Below are 25,539 nucleotides of genomic sequence, written 5' to 3' on the forward strand. Positions count from 1 at the left end.
AAAGTGGAGAAGAAGAGTGTGAAGAAACTAATCTTACGGCATTGGTACAGACATTCTGCCGTAAAGACGAACATAAGAAACTGATAACAGATAAAAAAAACGAGAATTAAGATATGCAACAAACCATTTTTACACAGTTACAATCCAATAAGTCGGCAAAACAATAATAGGGCAGCTACAAGCCAAGCTGTTCAAGACTGCAGACAGAAAGAACGCATGCACGACGATTGGGACTTGAGCATTAGGCTGATAATATTTTTACAACCTCGTTTCCCTGTATCATATTCTGATGAGTTTTTATTTATGACGAGCCGACCCGGTCCGCGTTGCTGGCCCTTGAAACAGTTTTATGTTACTTTTTCTTAAGTCATTTATATATTTTTTTCATCTTTGTGTTTATTTCAGCTTTAGTCCATATTTTGTTGTAATTCAATTGTTTGAATAACAACAAAATATTTTAAAGTGGATATGAAATTGATTAGTTGCGGGCGAAGGGTAGGGAATACTATAGTTTCAGTTGTCACCAAACAACTTCATCAGTTCCCTTTTTTCGCCGACTCTGTATCGATAAACAGGTCAATAAAGCCATCTAGCAAATTAAATAAAATGAGAAATTTGCTGTATGGCCCTAAAGCTGTTTACCCTACAATTTGAGTCGAACTAAAGAATTTCATATCCACCACTGTTTTTATTTTATTTTTTTATTTTTGTTATTTTTTTCATCGCTAATTAGTCGGGATTTGTTTGTGACTATAAATAAAAAATCCTTCAGAAATATTGGTTTCGATATATTATTTTAACATACCGCCAAAGATCTGATGACTTGGGTATGTATTTATTTCATGTGCTGGAATAGTATAACTGGAAGCGTTTGTCTTAAATCTAACCATTAATTGCTTCTTAAATCCTTCAAGAATCGATCTAAAGCTTCTAGGGAATTTTTATGAGCCATCGTACATTCGTTCCAGATGATAACTTCTATACAATATTGCATGTATGCCCTTCATTCGAATGAATGTCAGGTGGCAACTTATGGCCCGACTGTGTCGTCCTTCCACCTTCTTGTAATGTATCTTATGCACCTGATGAAGCTATAGCTATCAATATGTTGGCTACTAATCTAAACACTTACTTTCCACTAAAACCAAAGCTCCGTTATGCATAACATCTGGTATTTCCCTTGATTTGTGGCTGAAATATGTACCCAGAGTCGGGGAAACAGACACGTTCGTAAGTTTTACATATATAGCGCATTTTAAAAATCGGTTCAAAAGTTTTAGAGATATGTATAATATATTTAAAAAAGGCATGGTCGGGCCTTTAGGTCCCAAATAAGGACATAGGGTGGGGGACACAAACACCATTTACAAAAATTGAGTTTTTAAAAAATATACCCTAGTGAAGGTACCCCGGCCTCTCCGAAATTCAACAAAATGTATATCCTATTTTCACCAAGGGTCATCCCTGTACATTCCCTGAAATTTTCAGGAAAATCGGTTCAGTATTTTCAGGGATATAACATATTTACAAAAGTGAGCGTGGTAGGGTCTTTAGAACCTAAATAAGTACATAGGGTCGGAGATTCGACCACCGTTGCCTCACAAATTTATTTTCCAACCAATACCTTCGTAAATTGTTCAAAAATAGTTTTTTTTAAATAGGCATAGGGGAGGTGCCCGCTCCCTCCTAAATTCAAAAAAAATATGCAGCCTTTTTTCTTAAGGGACATTCTTTCCCGGTACATTCCCAGTACATTTTTTGAAATATTCAGGAAAATTGGTTCAGTAGTTTTAAAGATAGAACAAATTTAAAAAAGTGGCAGTGGTCTTTAGGTTCTAAATAAGGACCTAGGGTGGGAGTAGTATTTACTATATTTACTATATTGAATCGCCAGTACAACATCTTACACCCTTTTCCTGGGTTTAGGTTGTGAAATCGTTTCAAAATGGATATTTTTACAATACTTTAAACAAGTGGGTAAATACTTGGGTAAATACACTAAACTTCTGGTATTGAAAATGGGGTCTCTGCGTCCATGTTTTGATATAGCCCCCATATGACCGTACCTTCCGATTTAAGATGTTTTTATATATTAGCCACATTTTTCAACCTTATTGGCTGTAATTTGGCACAGTGAGTTCACGTATTGTGTCAAAATTTGGCTTAAATTCTTTCTATATCAACTGAACTTCTGGTACTGGAAATAGGGTCTCTGGATCCATGTTTTGATATAGCCCCCATATAACAGTACCTCCCGATTTAAGGTGTTTTTTATCTATTAGCCACATTTTGCAATATTATTGGCTGTAATTTGGCACAGTGAGTTCTCAATGTATACATAATGCCCTTGCAAAAATAGAAAACCCATGAACCAAATTTTGGCAGCCAAAGTAAATTGATTCGGCAGTTAAAAAGTGTTTACCCACCATTTGGGTAAATACTCGAAATCGGGGATTATATGGGGGCTGCCCTCAAACGTGGACCTAAGTAGAAAAATTTTTGAAAAGGTATTTTGTAAACATTGACAACTCACAGTACCAAATTACGGCCAATATGACTGTGAAATTTGGATATTTGGGGAAAAATACCTTAAATAGGAAGGTACGGTTGTATGGGGACTATATCAAAACATGGGCCCAAATACCCCATTATCAGTACCGTTAGTTCAGTTGATATAAGAAAGACTTGAACCAAATTTTGGCACGCTACGCCACTTTGTTCGACAGTTAACAGGTTTTACTCAATACTTGGGTAAATACTTGAAATTGGGGTACCTTATATGGGGGCTACAAGAAAACGTTGAACTACGTTGACCAATTTTTGCAAGGATATTTTATACACCTTGAGAACTCACTGTGCCAAATTACAGCCAATAAGATTGTTAAATGTAGCTAATAGATTAAAACACCTTAAATTGGGAGGTACGGTTATATGGGGGCTATATCAAAACATGGACACAGAGACCCCATTTCCAGTACCAGAAGTTATGTTGATATGGAAAGGATTTGAGCAAATTTTTGCACACGACGTCAATTGGTTCGCAGATTAATAGTTTTTACCCAATACTTGAGTAAATACTCGAAATCGGGATACCTTATATGGGGGCTACAAGAAAACGTGGAACTACGTTGAACAATTTTTTCAAGGATATTTTATACACATTGAGAACTCACTGTGCCAAATTACAGCCAATAAGATTGTAATAGATAAAAAACACCTTAAATCGGGTGGTACGGTTATATGAGGGCTATGTCAAAACATTGACCAAGAGATCTCATTTCCTATATCCACGGTAAAATCAGTTCTGGTATAATGCTACCGAAGATAAGAACCTACCAAGTGGCAAGTACAAGAAAAAAAAAAATGTCGTAAAAATGGGATTTATTGGCCCTAACGACCTCCGTTTTATATGCCCCGTATGTCAATATGTGCCAAAGGTATTAATTGGTCTCCTCTCCTACCAAGTTTTATCGATGGTATTGTGTTTGCATCTAAAGCTAAATATGTCAATTGTTAGGGAGATGTTATAGACAAATAATCCTAAGCTTTAGCAGTCCCATTGAAAAATGCAAAGCAGCTCGGCAAAAATAATTAAAAACCTGAAATTTGCAGTTACCGTTATATGAATCAATAGCATGCTCATTTTTATATCCTCCATCAAAGTATGGAGGGTATATTAAGTTTGCTTTTCCGTTTGTAACGCATTGAAATAATCATTTGCGATCCTATAAAGTATATATTCCTGATCAGGGTAAAATTCTGAGTCGATCTATGTATGTCTATCCGTCCGTCTGTGGTACTCACTCTAGCAACCACAAAAATGGGGATAGGGCAGGATAGGGACGACGCGTCTTTTGTTTTCAGACAGGTCAAGTTCGATGATGGACTTTATCGGTTCACGTTTTGGTATAGCCCCCGTATAACGGTACCGCGCGATTTCAGGTATTTTGAAGTTTTTAGTCACATTTTCAAACCGAATTACCTGTAGTTGGACATTTAGGGTTCCTAGTGATCCAAAAACTTACATTTCAAAAGTTATGGCCATAGGTCCCCATATAACGGTACCTCCCGATTTTCGGTATTTAAGGATTTTTGCTACAATTTTTAATCGAACTAGCTGTAATTTGACATTTAGGGTTCTCAGTGGTCACGAAACTTCTTTACTAAAAATCGTCAACATAGGTCCATGTTTTGGTATAGCTCTCAAATAACGGTACTTCCCGATTTTCGGTATTTTGAGGGTCTTAGCTATATTTTTTTGAGTCTTGGGGATCCCTGCAGTTTTTAAGTCGTCAATAATAATAATAATTAATATAGCCCTTTAGGTTTTACCTTTCATCTGGCTGAACACATTTTTAGATTAGATTAGGCATTTTGGGTATCCATGGTCGAAAAAATGTTTCCATTTAAAATTGTGAAAGGAAAATAAAATATATGTTCTAACATAAAAAATGTGTTGGTACTTAAACAAATAAAATTGAGATATGTTAAAAATGTTGCAAACCTTTATTTGTTTGCAACCCGTCTCAAACATAAATTTGTTTCGATCCAAACATATTTCTAACACAAATTTTTCTGGGTGTAGTTTTATAAAAAATGCGATATTTTCAGTGTATATTTTGACTTAGATAAAGCATTGTGCATATATAAATGTTTGTTTAAAAAATTAAATTGTTATAGACAATGTTATCAAAAGGCCGTTAAAAATCGCTTTCGGTGCGTGAACATTTTCTACAGGATCGACCTAAACAACTAGTTTTCATTATCAGGAAAATATTCTCCACACGGTACTGGCGTGATTTTTTATATCTTTTGTTATACTCGTTAATCTAAACCCTGAGGGTATAATGAAGAAATATAAAAAATGCGATCGGACACAACCTGCCAACCAGCCTATGAAAGTCAATTCTTCTCTCGTTAAGTGGGAAGTGTAATGTCGGAGAACCAGTAATCGTTTAAAAACTGCCTCAAAATCTATATGTACTTCGGTACGAAATACTACTACTCAACAATGTACGGTAAAATCAGTTGTGGTATAATGTAACCGAAGATAAGAGCCAGGCAAGCTACACGTGCAAGACTGAAATATCGTAAAAATGGGGTTTCTCGGCACCTTTCTAATTACTACTACCTCCGCCAAAGGTATTAATTAATCTCCTCTCCTTATAAGTATTATGGAGCGCATTTTGCATGCATCTGAAGCTAAACATGTCACTTGCTACGGAGATGGGATCGACATAATAATGCGAGCTTTAAAAGTCGCTACTGAAAAATACAAAACAGTTCGACAAAAATAATTAAAAACTTGAAATCTGTTTATATTTAAAAAAAAAAACATTTTGAATACCAGGGTAAATACTTGTTAATTACTGTGCTAATAAGAGCACAGTAACTAATACATTGATTTGCGTTGCTTAGATTTGCGTTAAGAAAAAAGAATAGATTTTTTCGATTTGCGCTGTCGAATCGATTTGCTTTTTGAAAACTAATATTTCTGGATTTGAATTTTGTGAAAAGGTTGTTCAAAATATATGGAATCATGTGTTTCGATTTGCGTTGTTTAGCATTGCATCGGAACCAGTCATTAACGCAAATCGAGGTATTAGGGTAATTTATTTCTCCATTTTTTAAAGAGGGCTACAAAAATTGTTAAATATATCGTTATTAACAAAAAAAAAAATGTCGTTTGTATGAGAATGAATGTTCACGATTAAGGGGCAATTAACCCTACTTTGGAGAGTTCAAGCCCAACACCATATTTCAAATTATAAAACAGCTTAAACGACCGTAATAATTGGATGTTTATACTGAGACTGGTCAGGGTAATAAAGGTTCTTTCTCGGGCCAACTACAAAATAACTCGATGTTATTTCAAAAATTGTATTCAAAATGGAAATCCATAGAAAGGAAGTGCGAGGGAGGAAATATAGAATAGATTCCCTTTATAGAACACATATTCAGTTAGGAGTCCACTAATTAAGTTACCCAATAGAATCATAAAACATAAGTTTATATTTATTTATTTCCTTAAACTAATATAAAGCTTTATTTACACAATTCAATATCAACTTACATTAGAAAAAATACTATTTTTTAATCTTTACATGATTTAATTCCTGAGTACCTATCCATTTAAACCCCAAGAGAGTTAATTGGATTTGGCGTTTCTTTTCTCTTCTTCAGCTTGTTCATTGGCAGCTTTAGCGGCAGCCATGGCACCTTCAGAGATTTCGGGCAAGATGTTGGTGCCAACGGGAATGAAACCATTCTTACCGGCGGTATATTGGACTTCAACTTCACGACCATCTTCATCGATGTAACGATAGGAACCGGATACTTCAAGAGCTTCATCTTCAGTGCCGGCATCGACGACATGAGCGGTTTCTTCACGGAATGATTTGTCGCCACCCTCGTATGAGAATTGGAAGGAGCCATCAGGATTGTTGACGCGATCGTATTTAATCAATGGAATAATTTCACGTTTTTCAGTGGTGCTTTCGATGGCAGCAGCCAAAGCTGTGGTAGCAAGAGCCAATATGCAGATCTGGAGGAAAGAAAAATATGTTAATTCTTAAAAAGTTGATGATTTGTGGTTGTGGTTCTATTGTCAGTGTTAATTTTAAGTCTCTGGAGATATAATAGACTTCACTTTGATTGGCAATCACTTAATGTTTAAAAATATATATTTTTGGTTGAATACAAAGAGTTTTTACTAAAATATCTATTAATTTTTTTCGAATCACTTTTTCATTGGAGATTTAAAACGCAATTTAACAGAAAAAGATTAAATCGGAGCAAAAATTAAACCATTACAGGTTTTAAGAGATAATTTTTTTTTTTGAAAAAAAACTCCATTTAGTCAGCGAAATATCGAATTAGTCACAAAAATGTGTTTAAATTAAAAAAATACATGTAAATTTATTATTGATATTTTTTCATTGGTTATTTTACGCAGCACTAATCACAAGATTTCGTCATATATGCTCTGTTTAGAAACTAAGTCTATTTAATTCGTCTATAATTAAAGTTCACACAAACATATATTTTCAATGTCAATTTTGTTACTCAATTACACTTTATTCAAACACAATCCATATTGTAAGTAATTTATTAAATCGTCTTTTGTTGGCCACTTACGTATTTGAACATTTTTGGTTATTTATTTTGTTGATTTGATCTTCTTCACCGTGGCAATGTTGTAACTAAACTTATTTCCAAAATCCAGAAATCCAGCATTTTTATACAAAAATAAAGATAAATTTTAGAGATGCTGATGTTCTGTTATCTTCTTCTCTCATTTTTCTTGTCGTTGATTACCGCTCCTTCCCATTTACTCATACGCACAACAACAACAAGAATATAATAATGGCACATCACATTAGCATCCGCCCAAACACACCAAAAAAATAATAATAATAATGACTTTAATGATACCCACTTTACAAAATTAACTACGCTCATGTCTTTTGCCATCACAAAGAAATACAACGACTATAGCACCTGAGAGAGAGAGAGAGAGGGAGAAGCAAGTAAATTGTTTAACGTATTTTTTGTTTGGTCTTATCAGACTTAATAATGAGTTGTTGTTATTTTTAAAAGTTTTCGGCTAAAAGAAAAAAAAACAAACAAATTAATTTGCATATATTTACTAGTGACTCAAACAAATTTCTTATCAACTGCCAAAAACCCAAAAAAATATATCTTCACACGACTGCGAGCGCTTGTGTCTTAAGTCTTTCGTTTCGTTTTAGCTAGAAACCGCCAAATTGTTCATTCCACATGCTCTATTAGTTCTTATTTCTTTGAACAAATGCCAGCTTTAAAATCTATTCAATTTCGTATAATGAACAGACCAACTACGTAGATTTGTCATCATTAAGTAGTTGTCATAATAAAGAAGATCAGCTCTTGGAATTGAACTTAGTCTGGATTTACGTAATGCTTCTTAAGAAGATTGTTATTTTTGCATTTAATTCGTAGAACGAATGACGTTAAGCATATTTCAAGAGGTTTTTAATAAAAAAAACATTTTTTGGAAATATCTAAAGAAAACATTTCATTGCGTCAGACATGGCTGATGTGCAGTGCAAACAACATACACTGAGTTTATTAAATGCAGTTCATTATTACAAGAAAACAACTAGGGCAAGGTTGCGGAACTTTCGGGTCACTATCGAGGACGATATGGAGAATAAAATCACAATGCTTCAATAAATATCAAATTGACTTTCTGCAGTAAAGACATAAAATAAAATTTTGTGCGGAAGGTGAATGAACTTAGAACTTTCGGGCCATTAGGTCAGGACCAAAAGGGCAACCTTCATTGAAAAATATTTAACGTTTGTGAAGCAACTATTGAAGTTTGTACAACTTAGTCCATATTTATATTAGGCAATTTTGCTTGCGGCAATTGTCAGTTTGAAGGAGAGAGAGAGGTGAGGCATATGATAACCCTTTGTCTCTCAACACCCTCTCTCACCGACAAACTGACAATTGTCTCAAGGAAAATTGCCGAATGTAAATATGGACTAAAACATTGGAACTTGAACTACGTTAGGAAGATATATTACGAATTGCAAAGTTTCGGCCAACCGGTAATCTTAGTTTGTGGCGGTCAAGGTTTTTAGAACTTTCGGGTCATTATCTCAGGATAATCTGGATAACAAGAACTATCTTCGCTAAAACGACTCTTGAACAGTCTTTAAACAGCAGTACCCGAAGGAGTAAAAGTATATAATATTACTGTGTACAATGTTTGTTCTAAATCTGTAACTCCCTTCGAGAGTTACCATGTTAACCTATTTGTTAGACAGACGGACATGGCTAGATCGACGAGAAAAGCCTGAAACTGATCTGGGATCCAAAAAACATTATTTCAATCAGAAACCTTTCTGATCGTGACAAATATAAGGGTATCAGACGGTTTTGCCGGCAGAACTAAACTATCACCCTATTTCATTATACGAATACAAATCATCTATAGAATATTAATTCAGGATTTTTTTGAAAAAAGTGATCATTTTTCAAAACACATATTTTTATACCCTCCACCATAATATGAACTTTGTCATTAACATTGTCACATCAAAATGTTCGTCGGAGACCCTATAAAGTATATGGTGATTTCTGAGTGAAATTGGACACTTTTTCAAAATGAGGTTTTTGATTTCCCTTATTATACCCTACACCACACTGTGGTAAAGGGTATTATGTCTTTGTTCATTTGTATGTAACAAACAAAAGGAAACGAAATAGACCCATAGTTCCTTTTGGGAATATACATATAATCACTTTCTGAGTCGATTTATGCATGTCCGTCCGTCCGTCTGTCCATGTATTTTTGTTCCCAACGTACAGGTCGCAGTTTTTGTCCGATTCAGCTGAAAATTGGGGACTAAAATTTTTTTAGCCATAGGAAGAAAGCAATTGCTTCTGGTGAAAATCGGTTCAGATTTGGATATAGCTGCCATATATATTTTCGCCCGATTTTATGTATTTGCTGCACCAAACACGCTATATACGTCCGATTTTGATGAAATTTGGAATGTTTGACTGAATTCGGTATAAAAATAAATGTGCCAAATTACATCGAAATCGGTTCAGATTTGGATATAGCTCCCATATATATTTTCGGCCGATTTGACGTATTTTCTGTACCAAACACGCTATATATGCCCGACTTCAATGTAATTTGGAATGTGTGACTGAATTCGGTCTGAATATAAATGTGCCAAATTATATTGAAATCGGTTCAGATTTGGATATACATAGCTCCCAAATATATTTTACATATTTACAGTGGTGTAGGGTATCATATAGTCGGCCCCGCCCAACTTTGATCCTTTCCTTACTGGCTTTTTGCTGTGGTGATGCTGCTCATTAGCAAAACAGTTCAGTATATTTTCATTTTTTTTACCAACGGCTCCAGAGATATTGCGCATTAAAACAGTCGAATTCTGTAAAAACTATATGCAAATAAATACTCATAACTTCTTTAATATTGGTCCAATTTGAAAAAAAAAACTATTTTTGTTTGTTTTGTTTATTGTTGAAGATTCAATCTCATTTGATTACTTGAGTGGAGTATTCCCCCATTGGCTCAACTTCATTTATTACCCTCTATTACAGAGAGTAATATTTTTCAAAACGAACTGACAGTGTTGCAAAATTTTACTGATCGCTACCAATATCATGATTTCATCCCGGCGAAGGGAATTATCAATTGGCTTCTCAGTTTTTGAAATGATGCCTTTTTAGCGAAAACCCGAACTCTTTAAGTGTCTAGTATTCCCATATGAATGAGAATCACACTCACTTTTCGGCTTTTCCAAAGAAACACCAAAATTAAATTATTCTGCAACATTTCAGCACGTATCAACTAAGAATTCTTCGAATTCTGTGAGTTGAAAAGAACACCAACACATTTGCCTGTGAGGTTGTTATTGGAATTTTGTTTTTTGTTTTTAACAAAGCTCCATTCGCCCGTGCCTCGGCTGTTTTTTGTTTGTTTTGTTTATTGTTGAAGATTCAATCTCATTTGATTGCTTGAGTGGAGTATTCCCCCATTGGCTCAACTTCATTTATTACCCTCTATTACAGAGAGTAATGTTTTTCAAAACGAACTGACAGTGTTGCAAATTTTTACTGATCGCTATCAATATCATGATTTCTTCCCGGCGAAGGGAATTATCAATTGGCTTCTCAGTTTTTGAAATGATGCCTTTTTAGCGAAAAACCGAACTCTTTAAGTGTCTAGTATTCCCATATGAATGAGAATCACACTTACACTGATAATTCCCTTATAATAACTTTGCACTTTTGGCACACAGTAATACACAGCAAAAATCGGACCCGTAAGTCATTATGTAACCCACTACAAAGTAATATAACAAGTTAAAACTACTTACTAAGTAATGAGTACGGTGGCGGAGAGCGTGTGTGTCCGACTACAAATCCTAGGGTTGTGTGTTCATCGCTCACCGTTGGCACGCGAGTTTTTTTCATGTAAGCGTTTAAACAACCCTACGCGTGGCATAGTGTGTAGTGTGTTTTGCTACAAATCAGAATTCGCATGATCAAATACACCAGAGAGCGAATATGGAATGGGCCGACCATGTGATACCCTACACCACTTCCTCTGGGCGCTGTTTTTCACGGAATTTATTTTATATTATTGCGGTACGTTATGTTATTGATATAAATAATTAATAGTTTTGCATCATTTATTATTGATACCATTTTCATCCAAAAAATTAATTAATTAATTAATAATTTAGATATTTTTCCACAATGACCAATGGTCAATTTCAGCCGCTTAATACTTCCTGAGCATTTTTCAAAATTATGGGCATTTTCTAAAAATGTTACCAGTTTTCACACAAAAGTTGTGGTTTATTTAGCCCGGTAAATATTATCTGATCATCTCGTTAAATTGCAAGCTTCTTTCTTGTCGTAAACCCAAAACCTTTAATAACATTTCGCGACCATTGCAACCTATAAAGCCGCTACAAAATTGGATAACAATTTTGTTTTTGGAATACAGTCCACTCAACATTTGGTGTCCCACATAAACTTCTGTTTTCGCAAATAAATGAACAAAAATGGCAGAAATTTGGTATTTAGTTACAAAACTATTCTTCAAAAATTTGTCGGCAATCACGGAGGGAAAAAACGGTCTCTCTATCATATGTTCCAAATATATTTCGTAGCAACCCAAACATAACATGTGTTTGGGCCCTGCAAACAAATATATGTTTGGGTGCAAGCAAATATTTGTTTGTATGCAAACAAAGTGTGTCTGTGTAGGTGCAAACAAATATTTGTTTGGATGGAATATAAATACAAACCCAAAAGCCACAAAAACATACACATACAAACACATTTATAAATGGTGGTGGGTTTTCATTTATTAGAAATACCAAACACAAAAGCAACAACAGACGCCTAGGTATATTAACATTCCAAATACAAGAAATAGTGTCACACTTTTAGAAAGAAAAACAAATCAAATACATTAATTATAAAATATACCAACATCGATGCTTCTCGTTAGTTGTGAAATAAAACACATTCTCCTCTAAATAGAAATCATTAACGGGAAGTCGGCATCTGGAATCAAAAGATTATATAATGTAATAAATAGGTATATCCATATTTCAAATATGAGCGCCAAAACGGCCTAACCCATATGCCCAAAAAAATCAAACTGCCTATAAAGATCTAACCAGAACCTTATGAAATAATAACTAAAAAGACTCCATATTGCATTGAATAACACTGGGTTATACTAACTTCTAAAATAATGCAATATGGAGCTTTTTGGCATTTATTTCAAAAGGTTCCAGTTAAATCTTTACAGTCAATTTGATATTTTTAGGCATATGGCTTAGGCCGTTTTGGCGCTAAGCGCCTCATACATGCATGTATATGAAAATTGTATTAATATTATTACCAATATTAAATGCGATTTCTTCTTTGTGCAATAAAAAAAACTTCCAATTATAAAATGTATTGGGCATTAAATTTACTAAAAACACCATTTCTATAAAAAAAAACACAAAACACTGATAATTATTCATACCATTTTTTTTTCTTTTCCTCTCCGCTTGCTAGGCTACAGAAAAGAAATGACTGCTTGTGGAACAACAATCGCAACAACAAAGCACGAAAACCACGCGATTGGCCGCATACCGAATATACACCACCAAAGCAAAGACAACATTATTACCCTCCCGTCTTCGCTTCTGCGTCTCCTATTACACGATACACACAGATCTTTATTATAAAACAGCATTCCGCGGTCGCGAGATCTCTGTTGTTACTCTATTTGACAAAAATCTCCTCTCCACTGATAGATCCCGTGGTTAAAGTTAAGGAAATTACTGAAATGTGGTATTTAGTCTTTTTCCGCAAACTAAAGGATACTAATTGTCCCATTGCCAATGCAGCTCGTCAAAAGTTCGGCCCGGCCGAACTTAACTCAGCTCTTTATACCCTCAGCATTTATGCTATACAATTTCATACGGGCAAAATATGCCTCACCGAAATAACGGTTTTAGACCCCAAGTATGTTTGGACGAAATGTGTTTCAGACAATTTGGAGTCGATTTAGCAATGTCCGTCTGTCTGGCTGGCTGGTGCGCACGATAACTCTCGAACGGATAAGCCGATTTAGTCCAAAATTTGGCTTTCGTAATATTTTGTCCAAACTTAGTTTAAGTTCGAAGACGGGTTATATCGGTCCACTCCTTCCGGTACCTCCCCCACAAAAGTTCGAAAATGTTCGGAAAATTTGTGCGCGCGATAACTCTTTAAGGGAGTAACCGATTTGGTCCATACTTTGCACTTTGCGCACGAAACTCCTGATGGGAGAGACCGATTTGGTCCATACTTTACACATCCTAATATACCTACCAGATATAGATCAGGTTCGAATATGGACTATATTTGTCCACTCCTTCGGGTGCATCCCACACAAAATTTTGGATGAAATCACTTTAAGACCTGTTTTCGAATCACTTTGATTTTTGTTCAAGCAACTTGCATTTGCTGACTTCACTACGGCAGTACAGGTTTTTAGGGACAAGTTCATACTTCTTGAGAAAACAGCCCGAAAGTTGCAAAAAAACTCCTATGGGACCATATGTAGTGGCTGGAGAACTCGAACCAAATACTGCGTTCGTCCACATTGGATATTGTAATATTTCTTCGAATATTATTTGTTTACAGCGATATTATGCTTTTCGTAGGCTAGTGTGATAAAAAAGCCCTATCTATCGTTATCCCCGCTAATTTTTTGAACTTTAATCCTATCCATACTTTTGTCGGTTCAGACGCCCAACATTTTGAAAACCCCCTAAATATTTTTTTTTTTTGCGAAAAAAAGTATTTCAATCCACACAGGCGAAGGGTATATCTCTGTCGGCAAAGCCGACTGATACTTTTTTACATGTTACATAATTTTTTGCCATAAACGAACAATTATTATGAAATTTGTTACAATTTTTGTCTTTGCAATACATTTGTTGTCAAACTGTATATAGATATTAACACTATTATACAAAGATTGTTACTTTTTTCAGTAGACATATGTGTTACGTGAAACAGAAATCAATGAGTGAAAAATCTTTTAGATATTCTTTCAAAAGTTTCAAAATGTCTAATATACATAAATTGTCATTTATTTATTATTTTTTTTTTTGTAAGACAGTATTCTAGATACGATTTTATTGGCAACAGGAAGCGGAATTAGGCCTTAGCTCGTCTGATATTTTATTGCTGCTCAGACGGATAACCTCATTCTGACTGGGCGATATATTTTACAAACCATCTTCTGGTTCTGTGGTATCTTCGTCGTCGTTACTGTACCAAAGTAATTTATTGTAATTGTATGTTTTAGTTTTTGGTACAAAATTGTGAAAACAAAAGAATTTAAGGGAATTTTAAAACAAGTCTTTTATGGGAATTTTTAATTAAATATTTTTAGAACACAAAATAAGGTATTTTTGGGGCAAACAGCAACTTGCTTAACACATTTCTGAAATGGTATGTTAATGTTAATTTATTGATATTTAAGCACTATTAAAGGGTGACAGTGAGAGAACACATTCGCCAGTGCCCGTATTCTTCTTTTCGTTTGGAGCTCGACACTCCTGTTCGTAACATGGGTCGTCGATTTTTAGTGGGCTAGAAATAACTACTTATTTCTGGTGAAATACCCTTGTTAAAATAATCGGATAGTAGGTCGGGTTGTAACGACTTTTTTGCTGAGTGCATACATCAACATTTGTATTGAAAACAAATTTATTCAAATTGCCTCAAAAGGAGATAAGTTCCATTGGGTGTTATGTTCGCCGAATAACATCGGTCGTAATTCTCAAATCAATTTTGGACGATATGTCCTAAAACAAATGCGAATATTATTTTTTTCGAGCCGTATAATAATTTCGTATTCATAATACTGTAATTGAAAATATTAGTTGTGTCTTTTTACATTTTCATTAATAATTATTCAGTAACTTCTTTTCAGAGAGTAAGAGAGATTTTACTCTTTGATACGAAAATAGAGAAAAAAGTAATAAGACATAATTTAGTAAACTTTAGCAGAGTAACAGCTGATTACCACAACAAAAACATTGGTGTATCAAAAAAACGAAACAAATTTAAAGCAAAGAATATTTATTTAATACTTGTTGATCAAATTAAAATGAATAAAAGGAAAGTAGAGTTCGTTTGTTCTTCAGGAACATTTAAACGGATAACAACTGGTAAGTAAAAGTATGAAAAAACTAGAATCAAAATTAATGAATATTTTCTTTTGTAGATTCACATTACAGGGAGACAGTTGCCGCCAGAACCGTACCAGATCTGGAAAATTATGAAGATATCGTTTTCACCCAAAGTACCCAGCCCTATACAGACGTAGATTATATAAATGATTCTGTGGAAGACGATGATTCCTCCGCATTACAATTGGATCAAAAAAAATTGTGTGGCTGGATGCATCCACTAAAATGCTTATAGCAAAAGTAAAGGAAAATGGACCATTGGTTAGAAAAATAGATTCCCTTAAAAATAAAAGCCAAATGTGGAACAAAATTGGCGAAGATCTTAAAGCTTGCGGGCACGAAGTCAATACCTCTCAGGTGCAAGCTAAATATTTTAGCTTGGAGCGTCAATACAAAAAAGTACAACTCCATAATTCAAAAACTGACCGCAAGAGAGTAACCTGTCCCTAACAAAGGTAATACATTATATGCATATATAATTGATGTGGGGGGTCATTAGAGCCAGCCTCAAGCGAGATAGTCCTGTATTGAATACAATCGTGCAACTTGGATGACTTCCGTATCGTCAGTTGCTTGGCAAATGACTGCAAATGTGTGAAGTATTATGTTTCTTTACGCCGTAGTACTTAATAGTAGCTTCGCAGTACTTGTTGCGAAACGTCAAAATTGCGCAGTTTTAAAACAGGTAAAAAGCAAACATGTATCATTTTTATTTCTGTATTTGCATTTAGTTGCATTTTCGAGGAACAATGTATGACTGACGATGGGGAAGTCAGCCCATATGTTCGTTTTGCTGCTATTGTGTGTACACCCGCCTTGCAAGCTGAACGTCCAGGCTCGACTCCTAGGCCTGTCAGTGTAATGTTGCACCAGGAGCCGACATATTACGGTATTACAACATGCATGCATAAATGCATTTGGGATTTCACTATACAGAACTCATATTTTTTCTTTTATTTTTAGAAAAAAATGGATGAAATGAGCTAACATGTGCCGCGAGTTCACCCATAAGAACGTTAAAAACTTGGGTTTGGGCGCCGGGTTAGTAACCCTCCCCTAAAAAAAAGCAGCCTACTATGAAAAAACAACAGAAAAGAAAAACAAATCCCTCTAAAGTTGACGACCCCCGCAAACGTTTTAAGGACCATGATCTGCGAATCTGCACCTGGAATGTTCGCACTTTTTATCGAGGAGGCGCAGTTTACGCATTGGCAGATGTACTTGAAAAGTACAAGGAAAGAAAAGATGGAATGGGAAAGGCGTCACAACAACACCTAAATGTGACGCACTGTATTATAGCTGCCATGACACAAAGCATGAGTTTGGTTGCGGATTAAAACACCTGTTCTCCTGCTCCACACCAGTTAATGAAAGACTTGCTACAATTCGAATAAAAGTAAAAGTATTCAACATCAGCTTTATTTGCGCTCATGCTCCCACTGAAGACAAGAACGAACTGACCAAAGATAGAAGAAACTTATGACCGTTGCCCTGCCCATGACATTAAAAATATACTAGGCGATTTTAATGCCAAAATTGGAAAGGAGAATATATTTGGCCCAACAGTTGGGAAATTCAGTCTCCACAGCGAAACATCTGATGAGGCTGATAAACTTTGCAGCTGCAAAAAACATGGTGGTTAGCAGCACCGGATTTCAACATCTCGACATCCATAAGGGCAACTGGCTGTCTCCAGATCAGAAAACAAGAAATCAAATTGATCACGTTGTAATAGATGGAAGACATTTATCGAGCGTGTTGGATGTGCGTTCGTTCCGAGGAGCAAACATAGACTCGGACTACTACCTGGTTGCAGCAAAGGTACTCACCCGGTTAATCGTAGCAAACAAAGTACGAGCAGACACAGCACGAAAGTTAGACATCGGTCAGCTGCAATCACAACAGATAGCCACAGCATATTCCACTCAACTAGCTAATTGCTTAATCAAAGCACTCCTCATCCCGATAACATATCAGCGCAATGGCAAAGTATTGTCCACTCCATGCAAATAGCCGCAAAATCCATACTTGGATACCAGAGACCTCCACCAAGGAATCCATGGTATGATCAGGATAGTCGTGCTGCTACCGAAGAGAAAAATGCGGCATATAGGGCTACTTTACAATCCGTAGCAACGCGTAGCGCACGAGAGAGATATCGGGAGAAAAGGAGAGAGGAAAGACTTTTCCGCAGGAAAAAGAGAGAGATGGAAAAATGCGGGAGTGTGAAACAAGTGAGAAAAGACTACAGTCGGTACGGGGCCGACTATGTGATACCCTACACCACTACCTCTGTGCATAATCTTTTCACTCGAAAAAATTTCATTTAGGGAGATACGAAAGTTTTCACCTATCTGGCTTTTATACCAAATGACTTAAGGCAAACTGAACCTAAATATGTAATTAATATTTAATTTTATATTTGACTACTATCGACATCACCAACATCAATAGGCTTCTATTTCTGTGAGAAAATTTCGTTATGATCCGATCAAAATTCCGACTTGTAGTGTGATTGCAGAAAAAGTGGAAAAAGGAATGCATTACCGACTATTGCGATATCTCTATTATTTGACCACCTACGCCAACCTACTTTGCATAATTTTAGAGATGGAATTTTCTACTTTATTAGTCAGACTTTGTTTTTAGAAGGTCCCCAACCAAGTGTGTGATATCCGTCATTATTATTATTAAAATCGCAAAAATGAAAAGTTGGGTTCTATTACCGACTATTGCCATATCTTCGTTGTTTGACCACCTACGACAACCCACGTTACGTCGTTGTAAAGGTGATATTTTCTAATTTCATTGCCAGGTTTTGCTTTTTAAATAACCCTTATAGACGCTTAGATATTTGCTTTGCAATAAAATGATGACTTTTTCTCCAAATAAATTGTTTGCTCATTCCGGCCCCTAAATATTAACCGACCATCACCAAAATCAATAGGCTTCTTCCTCTGTGAGACCCCCATTAACATTCGAAATTCCGTGACAATCCGATCAAAATTGCGAACTGTAGCTTGATTCCAAAAAAAATGGAAAAATGGGATGTATTACCGACTATTGCTATATCTCCGTTATTTGGTTACCTACGTCGACCTAGTCTGCATCATTGTAAAGATGGGATCTTCTACTTTCATAGTCAGGCTTTGCTTTTGGAAAGTCCCCAACCAAAGCTGTGATATTCGTCATTATAATTAAAATCGCAAAAACGAAAATTGGGTTTTGTTTGCGACTATTGTGATATCTTCGTTGTTTGATCACGTACGAGAACCTACTTTACATGATTAGAAAGGTGATATTTTCTACTTTTATTGTTGCTTTTGGTATACCTCTTATAGAAGCTGAGATATTCGCTTTGGAAAAAAACGTTGTCTTTTTACCCACATACGTCTTTTGCCCATTCCGACCCCTAAATATTATCCGACCATCACCAATAGGCTTCTTCCCCTCCGTGACCCCCATTAACATCCAAAACTTCGTGACGATCCGATCAAAATTGCGACCTGTAGCGTGATTACAAGGTTTAGATGGACAGACGGACGGACACACATAGCCAGATCGACTCAGCTCGCCGAGACATTCATATTGATATATATAAGTATGGGTCTACGACCATTATTTCGATGCGTTACAAACTTTTTGGCCAAAACCAACTTATAATACCCTCTCCACATAGTGGTCAAAGATGTAAATATACTAAGATGGGAAAAGTCAATTGTTAACATTTGTCAATAGATGGAGTTAAGCTCTGTTGTTACGATATCATAACAACATTCTATTAAGTAGTTAACCATTTCAGGCGTTTTTGACCGCCAAGTTCATACTCAACGAACTAAAAACTGCTATGGAATACAATCCTGAGTCCAACTTTTTGCTTTTCTACAATTTGTATAAGCCGAATTGCGCTTTAATGGGGTTTTTATCATTAACATAGCCCTGTTGTTGGTAAAATGTTTATATACTTTGTTTCATAAACATTTGTGCATTATGCATCTTTTCCAGTCTTTACAGTTCTATGTCTTTGTAGTGGTGTAGGGTATAACAATAATAATACACCTGTAGTGTACCATACATGCGTTTATTTTATTATTATGAAATGAAATAGGCTATTTATATTATAGTTTTTTTTAATGGTTAACTATTTTGAGGATTTCGCGATTTACACATATTTCATTTTGAAACAGTTTTATTTAAAAACCGTTCCCTATTTAAAGGAACCTAATATTTATTTGAATATTCTTAATATCTTCCTCAAGACGTTAGAGTGTATTCGAGAAGTGAAATTTTACTAAAATACTCGTAGAAGACTACTCCGTACATTTTCTTCAACTAACTCACAAAATAAATTTAAAAATGTTAGGTCATGAAAGCTCAACTCGAAAATTCACTATAAATAACCTTCGCCTTAATAAGGCAAAAATAAAATAAATTTTAAAATGTTTTTTTTTTCTTACACTAATTTAATAAATGTTCTCAATATATATTTTTGTTTTTGCGTTAATATACAAACCGAGAATTACATATTTTTTATTTCAATCTTTGTGATGTTTAAATTACGTACATTTTTTAAATATTTTTACCATGTATAAAATGTAGCATTTTATTAATCATACCATTTTTTAATTCCTTTTTTGCTAAAATTTACAACTTTTTTACCATTAATTAATTCGTAGCCGAGTTAATTTTTACAGCTACAACATTTTCTTTAGACCCATTTACATAGAACTCGCGGTTTCCAAGCAAAATCGTGAAAACCTTAAGTACCCCTAAAAATGTGAACTTAAATCGCGATTTATTTTAAAATCTTGATATTTCTCATCTACGAGCACTGTAGTTTCAGAATCAGCAAAAACTTCCGAGGTGTAAGCACCTTCCATTCAAATTTGTTAAGGCACACCGTGACTATCTTATATTACATACCCATAGAGGAGTTGTCCTCTTTTAACAAAAATATAAATAGTTGAAATGTTCTGTTTGGCGCCTGTTTATTGGTGATGAATGTCAGAAAATTATGCATAAGAAAATATGCCATGATGTTGCCAGATTTATTTATTTTCAGTAATTTAGAGTGTTGACAAAAGAAATCCGTTATTATATAAGTTTGTTTTGGTAAAAATTCATGTAACACCGCGAAATATTCGTCGGAGACCCCCAATGTGGTATACCAATCTTCACATCTCGACGAGATAAAGCGATTTTGAGATGTGTGTCCGTCCGTCTGTCCATTATAAATTGTAAACACGCTCCAGGCCGCAATTATGGACCGATCGTCACGAAGTTTTGTATGGAGGTCGGGTTCAGATCAGAATAGATCCCTATTCTTATTGGTGATGGTCGTAAAATATTTAGCGGGTGAATGGACCAAAAACATAATATTTATCCAATTTTCTAGCGGCTCTGTAGGTCTCAATAATAGTCCGATCAACGCGTAATTTTAAATAAGGTAAGAGTATATCACAAAGGAGAAGCTTGCAATTTGAGATGGCGATCGGATAATATTTAGAGGGTTAAATGGGCCAAAACTTTTGTGTGAAAATTGTGAAAATTTTTAATATACAGCTTATATCTTAATTCCTTGAAGTGACATTCCGGACAAGTGAGATATACTTGAAAGTGGAACGCTTGACCTTTCAATTAATGCCAATTATGTTGGTGTGCATGATCAGATAACAGAGTTACAGCCTAATATATTCCGTTATTTGTTTGTAGTGTAATAATAAACTCGCTAGAAGTCGCAATTATACATCAATAGTCACGACATTTTGCACCGGGTAAGAGTATAGTTCGAAATGATGATCTGATATTCTTTAGCGGGTGAAATGGACCATTACTTTTGTATGAAATATATATATTTTTTTTTGTCGATATTTTAATTCCTTGAGGGCATATATATTTCGCAAAGTAGCCTACATATGGGAAAAAACTACTGACCTTTCCTCTGATGTAAATTGCAATAAAGTGTTTGCTAGATAACGGGCCTACTGCCTAATACATAATGGGTTCTGTGTAGAGAACCACATTTTTATCCCATGCTACATATTGTATCTTCAAAAGTTTATGTAACACCACGAAATATTCGTCCTAGACCCCTTATTTGGTATGCCAAAATTCATATCTCGACGAGATAAAGCGATTTAGCGATGTGTGTCCGTCCATTAAAAATTGTAAACAAGCTTAAGGCCGCAATTATGGACCGATTGTAACGAATTTTTTAAGGAGGTTGGGTTCGGGCCAGAATAGAAATGATTAGTTTTGGTGATGATCGTGAAATGTTCAGGGGATGAAATGGACCAAAAACAAAATTTTAACCAATTTTGTAGCGGCTCTGTAGGTCAAAATAATAACCCGCAAAATTTTAAACAAAGTTTGAGTTTATGATGAAGAAGAAGCGTACAAACCAACGTGAAGATCAGATAATACTTAGCGGGTTAAATGGACTGAAACTTTTGAAACAACGGAAGTAGTAGTACTACATAAGTGGGTTTCATTACATTTTATTTTGTGTGAACTAAATTTTCCTTTCCTGCTACAAAAATGTCTTTGTCATGCCAGATAACTTTTTGGTTTTGGTCATAAGTATTATACATTACATCTCTGATATTTGATAATTAAATTTTCACAATCATTGAAAAGAAGTCCAGGGATAGTGGTATAGGGTATCCATGGTCGGCACCGTCCGACTATAGACTTTTCTTACTTGTTAATTTTTTGAAATTGTTCACTTCAAAAATTAATTTTTTGCCTCGAAAACCTGTCATTGGTCCCTTTGCTTTTAAAATACCTCTACTAGAAGCGGAGATATTTACATAAGAATAAAACGTTGAATCAATCAATCAATCAGTAGCTTTCTTTCTCTCTGGGAGCCCCATCAGCCTCCAACATTTTGTGACGATCGGATCGAAATTGCGTGATTACAAAAAAAAAAATAGAAAGATGAGAAAGAAAGCGATTTTCCTGGCCAAAACCCCCATTCGGTAGTAAACATATTGAAACTAAGGAAAGCAAAAAATTAGATCAAAATATTGGAAGGCGTGCTCCTGAAGACGAAAAATGTTTCCCAATTTTGGAAAATACGTAATTTTTGCAAATTTCTTTAGAAAGAAGCAGCTATTTCTCAGAAACTATAACAGATATTGTGTTCATTGTTGTTTTTTTTTTTTGTTACGTGTTGCATTTAAGAGTCGTTTTAATAAATTACTGTGCCGTTTACACGAAGTGAGCTATTTTAATTTTCCTCAGGTACTAAATTTTAGTGAAATTCCAAGTTTAGTCGACTAGAACTTTTAGGGAAGGGCTTGGAACAAAAATTGATGTCCGTGAGTTTCCTCTTTCAGTCCATATGTACTTTTGTACCCGCCCTGTTCCATCCGTTTAACACGTTTATAAATTTTTTGAAATTACATAGGTAAAAATGTGTTTTTTTTTCAAACGGTTTCCCATATAACTATAGCTTATTCACACAAATGGACATTTTTTTAATATATGAGTTTTTATAAGAGTTATAAGATTTTTATGAAAACGCAAAGAGTATTTTTTCTATTTTAGAAAAAAAAAATTAAAAGTTTTTGAAAAAAAAATAAAATTTTTTGAAAAAAAATAAAATTTTTTGAAAAAAAAATTAAAATTTTTTGAAAAAAAAAATAATTTTATGGTTTGTTTATTAGGATTTGACCTTTTGTAAATAGTTAGATCACAGGAAAAACTATAAAACACTCATATTTTGATGCAAAATATGAAATAACTCAATCATTTAATTTTGGCCTTGAATTTCTCTGCAAACTCTAGACCGAATTTGGTGTCTTTTAATGTGTAGGAAAGCTGGAAGTGTTATCTGTCTAACAAAAAAAGAATTATGAAAATATATCTATCCGTTCATGAAAATATATCTATCATCGTACTTTGCATCATTTTAGAGGTTACATTTTCTACATAGGCATGCCTTGCTTTTGGAAGGCCATTATCCAGAGCACTGATACTCGACATTAAAATTGAAATCCAAAAATGAAAACTTGGGTTGGATTAGCGACTATTGCGATATCTCCGTTGTTTGGCCACCTACGCACAGTGGTTCAGAATCGTTTTTTTCCCCGGTCAAAACTCTGTACCTTTTGAACGTATAGAGATATTTTCATACTTTTTGTGTTCGACAGATAACATAATCTGCTTTCCTATGCATTCGAAATCGGTTTAGTAGTTGCAGAGGAATTGAAAGTCAAAGTTAAAAATTTGAGTTTTTTTCATATTTTTAACTATTTAGAAAAGGTCACAACCCATAAAAATATAAAAAATTAAAAAAAGGAGTTTAAAAAAATTATGTTTATTATGTGTTTTATTTGTAAATGCATTAAAAGCTAGTAAATAATTTTTCGCTTAGCATTTAGCTTGCCGTTTAATTTTGTCACCATTTTAATTTAAATGCAAGCGTTTTATTTGAGAGATTCCATTATGAAGAATATACTACTTGATGCTAAGCGAACAAGTATTTTCTAGCTTTTAATGCATTTATATATAAAATACTGTAGCGTAATTCTTTAAATTAATTTTTATTGTTAACTTTTAGTAAATGCAATTTTTTGACCAATGAGAACCCCCATAACCAAATTATAGCAAATGTTGGTGGTACCCTTATATGGGGGCTATTAGGCAAAATGGACCCATATTGTTTTAGTTTCATATCAATGCACTATAGGCCCAATGGCAGGTTTCTGAGGCAAAAAGTCTATTTTTGAAGTCATATATTTGGATAAAATAGTAACGAGATTAGATTCTTAACACTTTGAGCCACTTAGAAACAAAATCATTTCAAGCTGGCAACGCTTCATGACCACATACCGGGCTGTCAAAGATATTGCTTCTTACATTGTAAAATTTTATAAAAATCTATCAAACGAAGAATAAATTTGTTTCGCTCGACAATTAAAAAATGCTAACATAATAAACAGTTTTTAATGGATAACACGTGTAAAGGTACGTAAATTAATATTCTGATTAAGAATTAAAAAAGTTAGATTGGTAAGGAATATTTGATGTAGACTTGAGTTGAATTTTTTGTGTAGTTTATATTGTAGTTTATATGGTTTTTGGAATATAACTCTCGGTATTGCGACGTATTCGCGTAACTATATACATATATGTGGTAGAAGGTAATAGTAAGTACTATATGTGTAGAAAATTTTAGATAGCGTGACACTTAAAAATTTGAATATTTTTTTAAGTATTGGGCTGGGCTGGGAGTGGGACTTGTCAATATGACACAAGTCGCGAAATTTGATAGTTATCTTAATCGAGTTATACCAAGCATTGAAATCTTTTATGTTCAAGATCTCTTAATTTAGTAATTGGGACTACAAAAACCTACTAAATTTAAAAATCTTGACCTTATATAGTATTCAAAAAATGAACGCGATCGCGGTATTCTACTTTCTAATCATCAATTAATGATGGAGGTCGCAATTACTATTGTATTGTATCCCAATACGTCAAATGATCTATGAGATTTCGCGTTTGGCTAAAACCCGTTGTGGGGGGGGACTTCCCCCTCCATTTTTCGGTATAAAAACTACCTTATGATCTATTCTAAGACCTAAAGTCAAAGTTTTATCAAATTCGGTCCAGCCATTTCGGAGGATTTATATTTCGAACATCATGGCAGACCTGAATAATCTTCTATATATATACCTGAACCGATCAGAACCAAATTTTCTGGACGTGATTCTTAATTGATCAGGATGTACCATATCAAATTTTAAAGTCTTCGGATGCAAATTGTTGTGACCTTAGTGCGGCTTAAATACAAAATCGGATAAAATCGGTTGAAACATATTTTTACCTCCTTTCCCCTCTGGTAAGAATTGTTTTATGCTGTTAATACAAAATGACATGAACAAAGGTCCCGATTATCTTATGATGCAAAAATAGGCTTGGGGAAACAAAACAATCTCCAAAACAACATAAAATCCAACCAATTTAGCGGATTAAAAAAATCTACATTTTTGTCTGAAAATTGGTAAAATTGTTAATATAGATCTTCCTGGAAGACACGTACCGCCAACGTAAAATAAATTTGGAAGAAGATTTCTTCATCATACCACTGATGCCAATTATGTTAATGTACGTGGTCAGATAACAGAGTTATACGCTAACATATCCATAGAAACCCTATTCGAGGGCAGCTTTAGTCAGTGGCCCACCATTTATAGTCTGGCACTAGATGGCAGCTGATTTTAATACTGAATAATCTTAAACCCAT

The 25,539-nt window shown here is 34.6% G+C and overlaps 1 protein-coding gene across 1 annotated transcript; it reads right to left on the reverse strand.

The window, feature by feature from the left end:
- Positions 1–6,074: 6,074 nt before the first annotated feature.
- Positions 6,075–7,202, reverse strand: LOC141406394 (endocuticle structural glycoprotein ABD-5-like). The gene is made up of 2 exons (XM_073991735.1): positions 7,138–7,202; positions 6,075–6,544 (listed from the first exon to the last, which is right to left on the reverse strand). The coding sequence occupies exons 1-2, from the start codon at positions 7,147–7,149 to the stop codon at positions 6,149–6,151; spliced, it is 408 nt and encodes a 135-aa protein (XP_073847836.1). The 5' UTR covers positions 7,150–7,202; the 3' UTR covers positions 6,075–6,148.
- Between the last annotated feature and the right edge of the window lie 18,337 nt (positions 7,203–25,539).

Source organism: Musca autumnalis, unplaced genomic scaffold (genome assembly GCF_047663935.1).
Source record: "Musca autumnalis isolate F117 unplaced genomic scaffold, ASM4766393v1 scaffold_5, whole genome shotgun sequence".
Lineage (NCBI taxonomy): Eukaryota > Metazoa > Arthropoda > Insecta > Diptera > Muscidae > Musca > Musca autumnalis.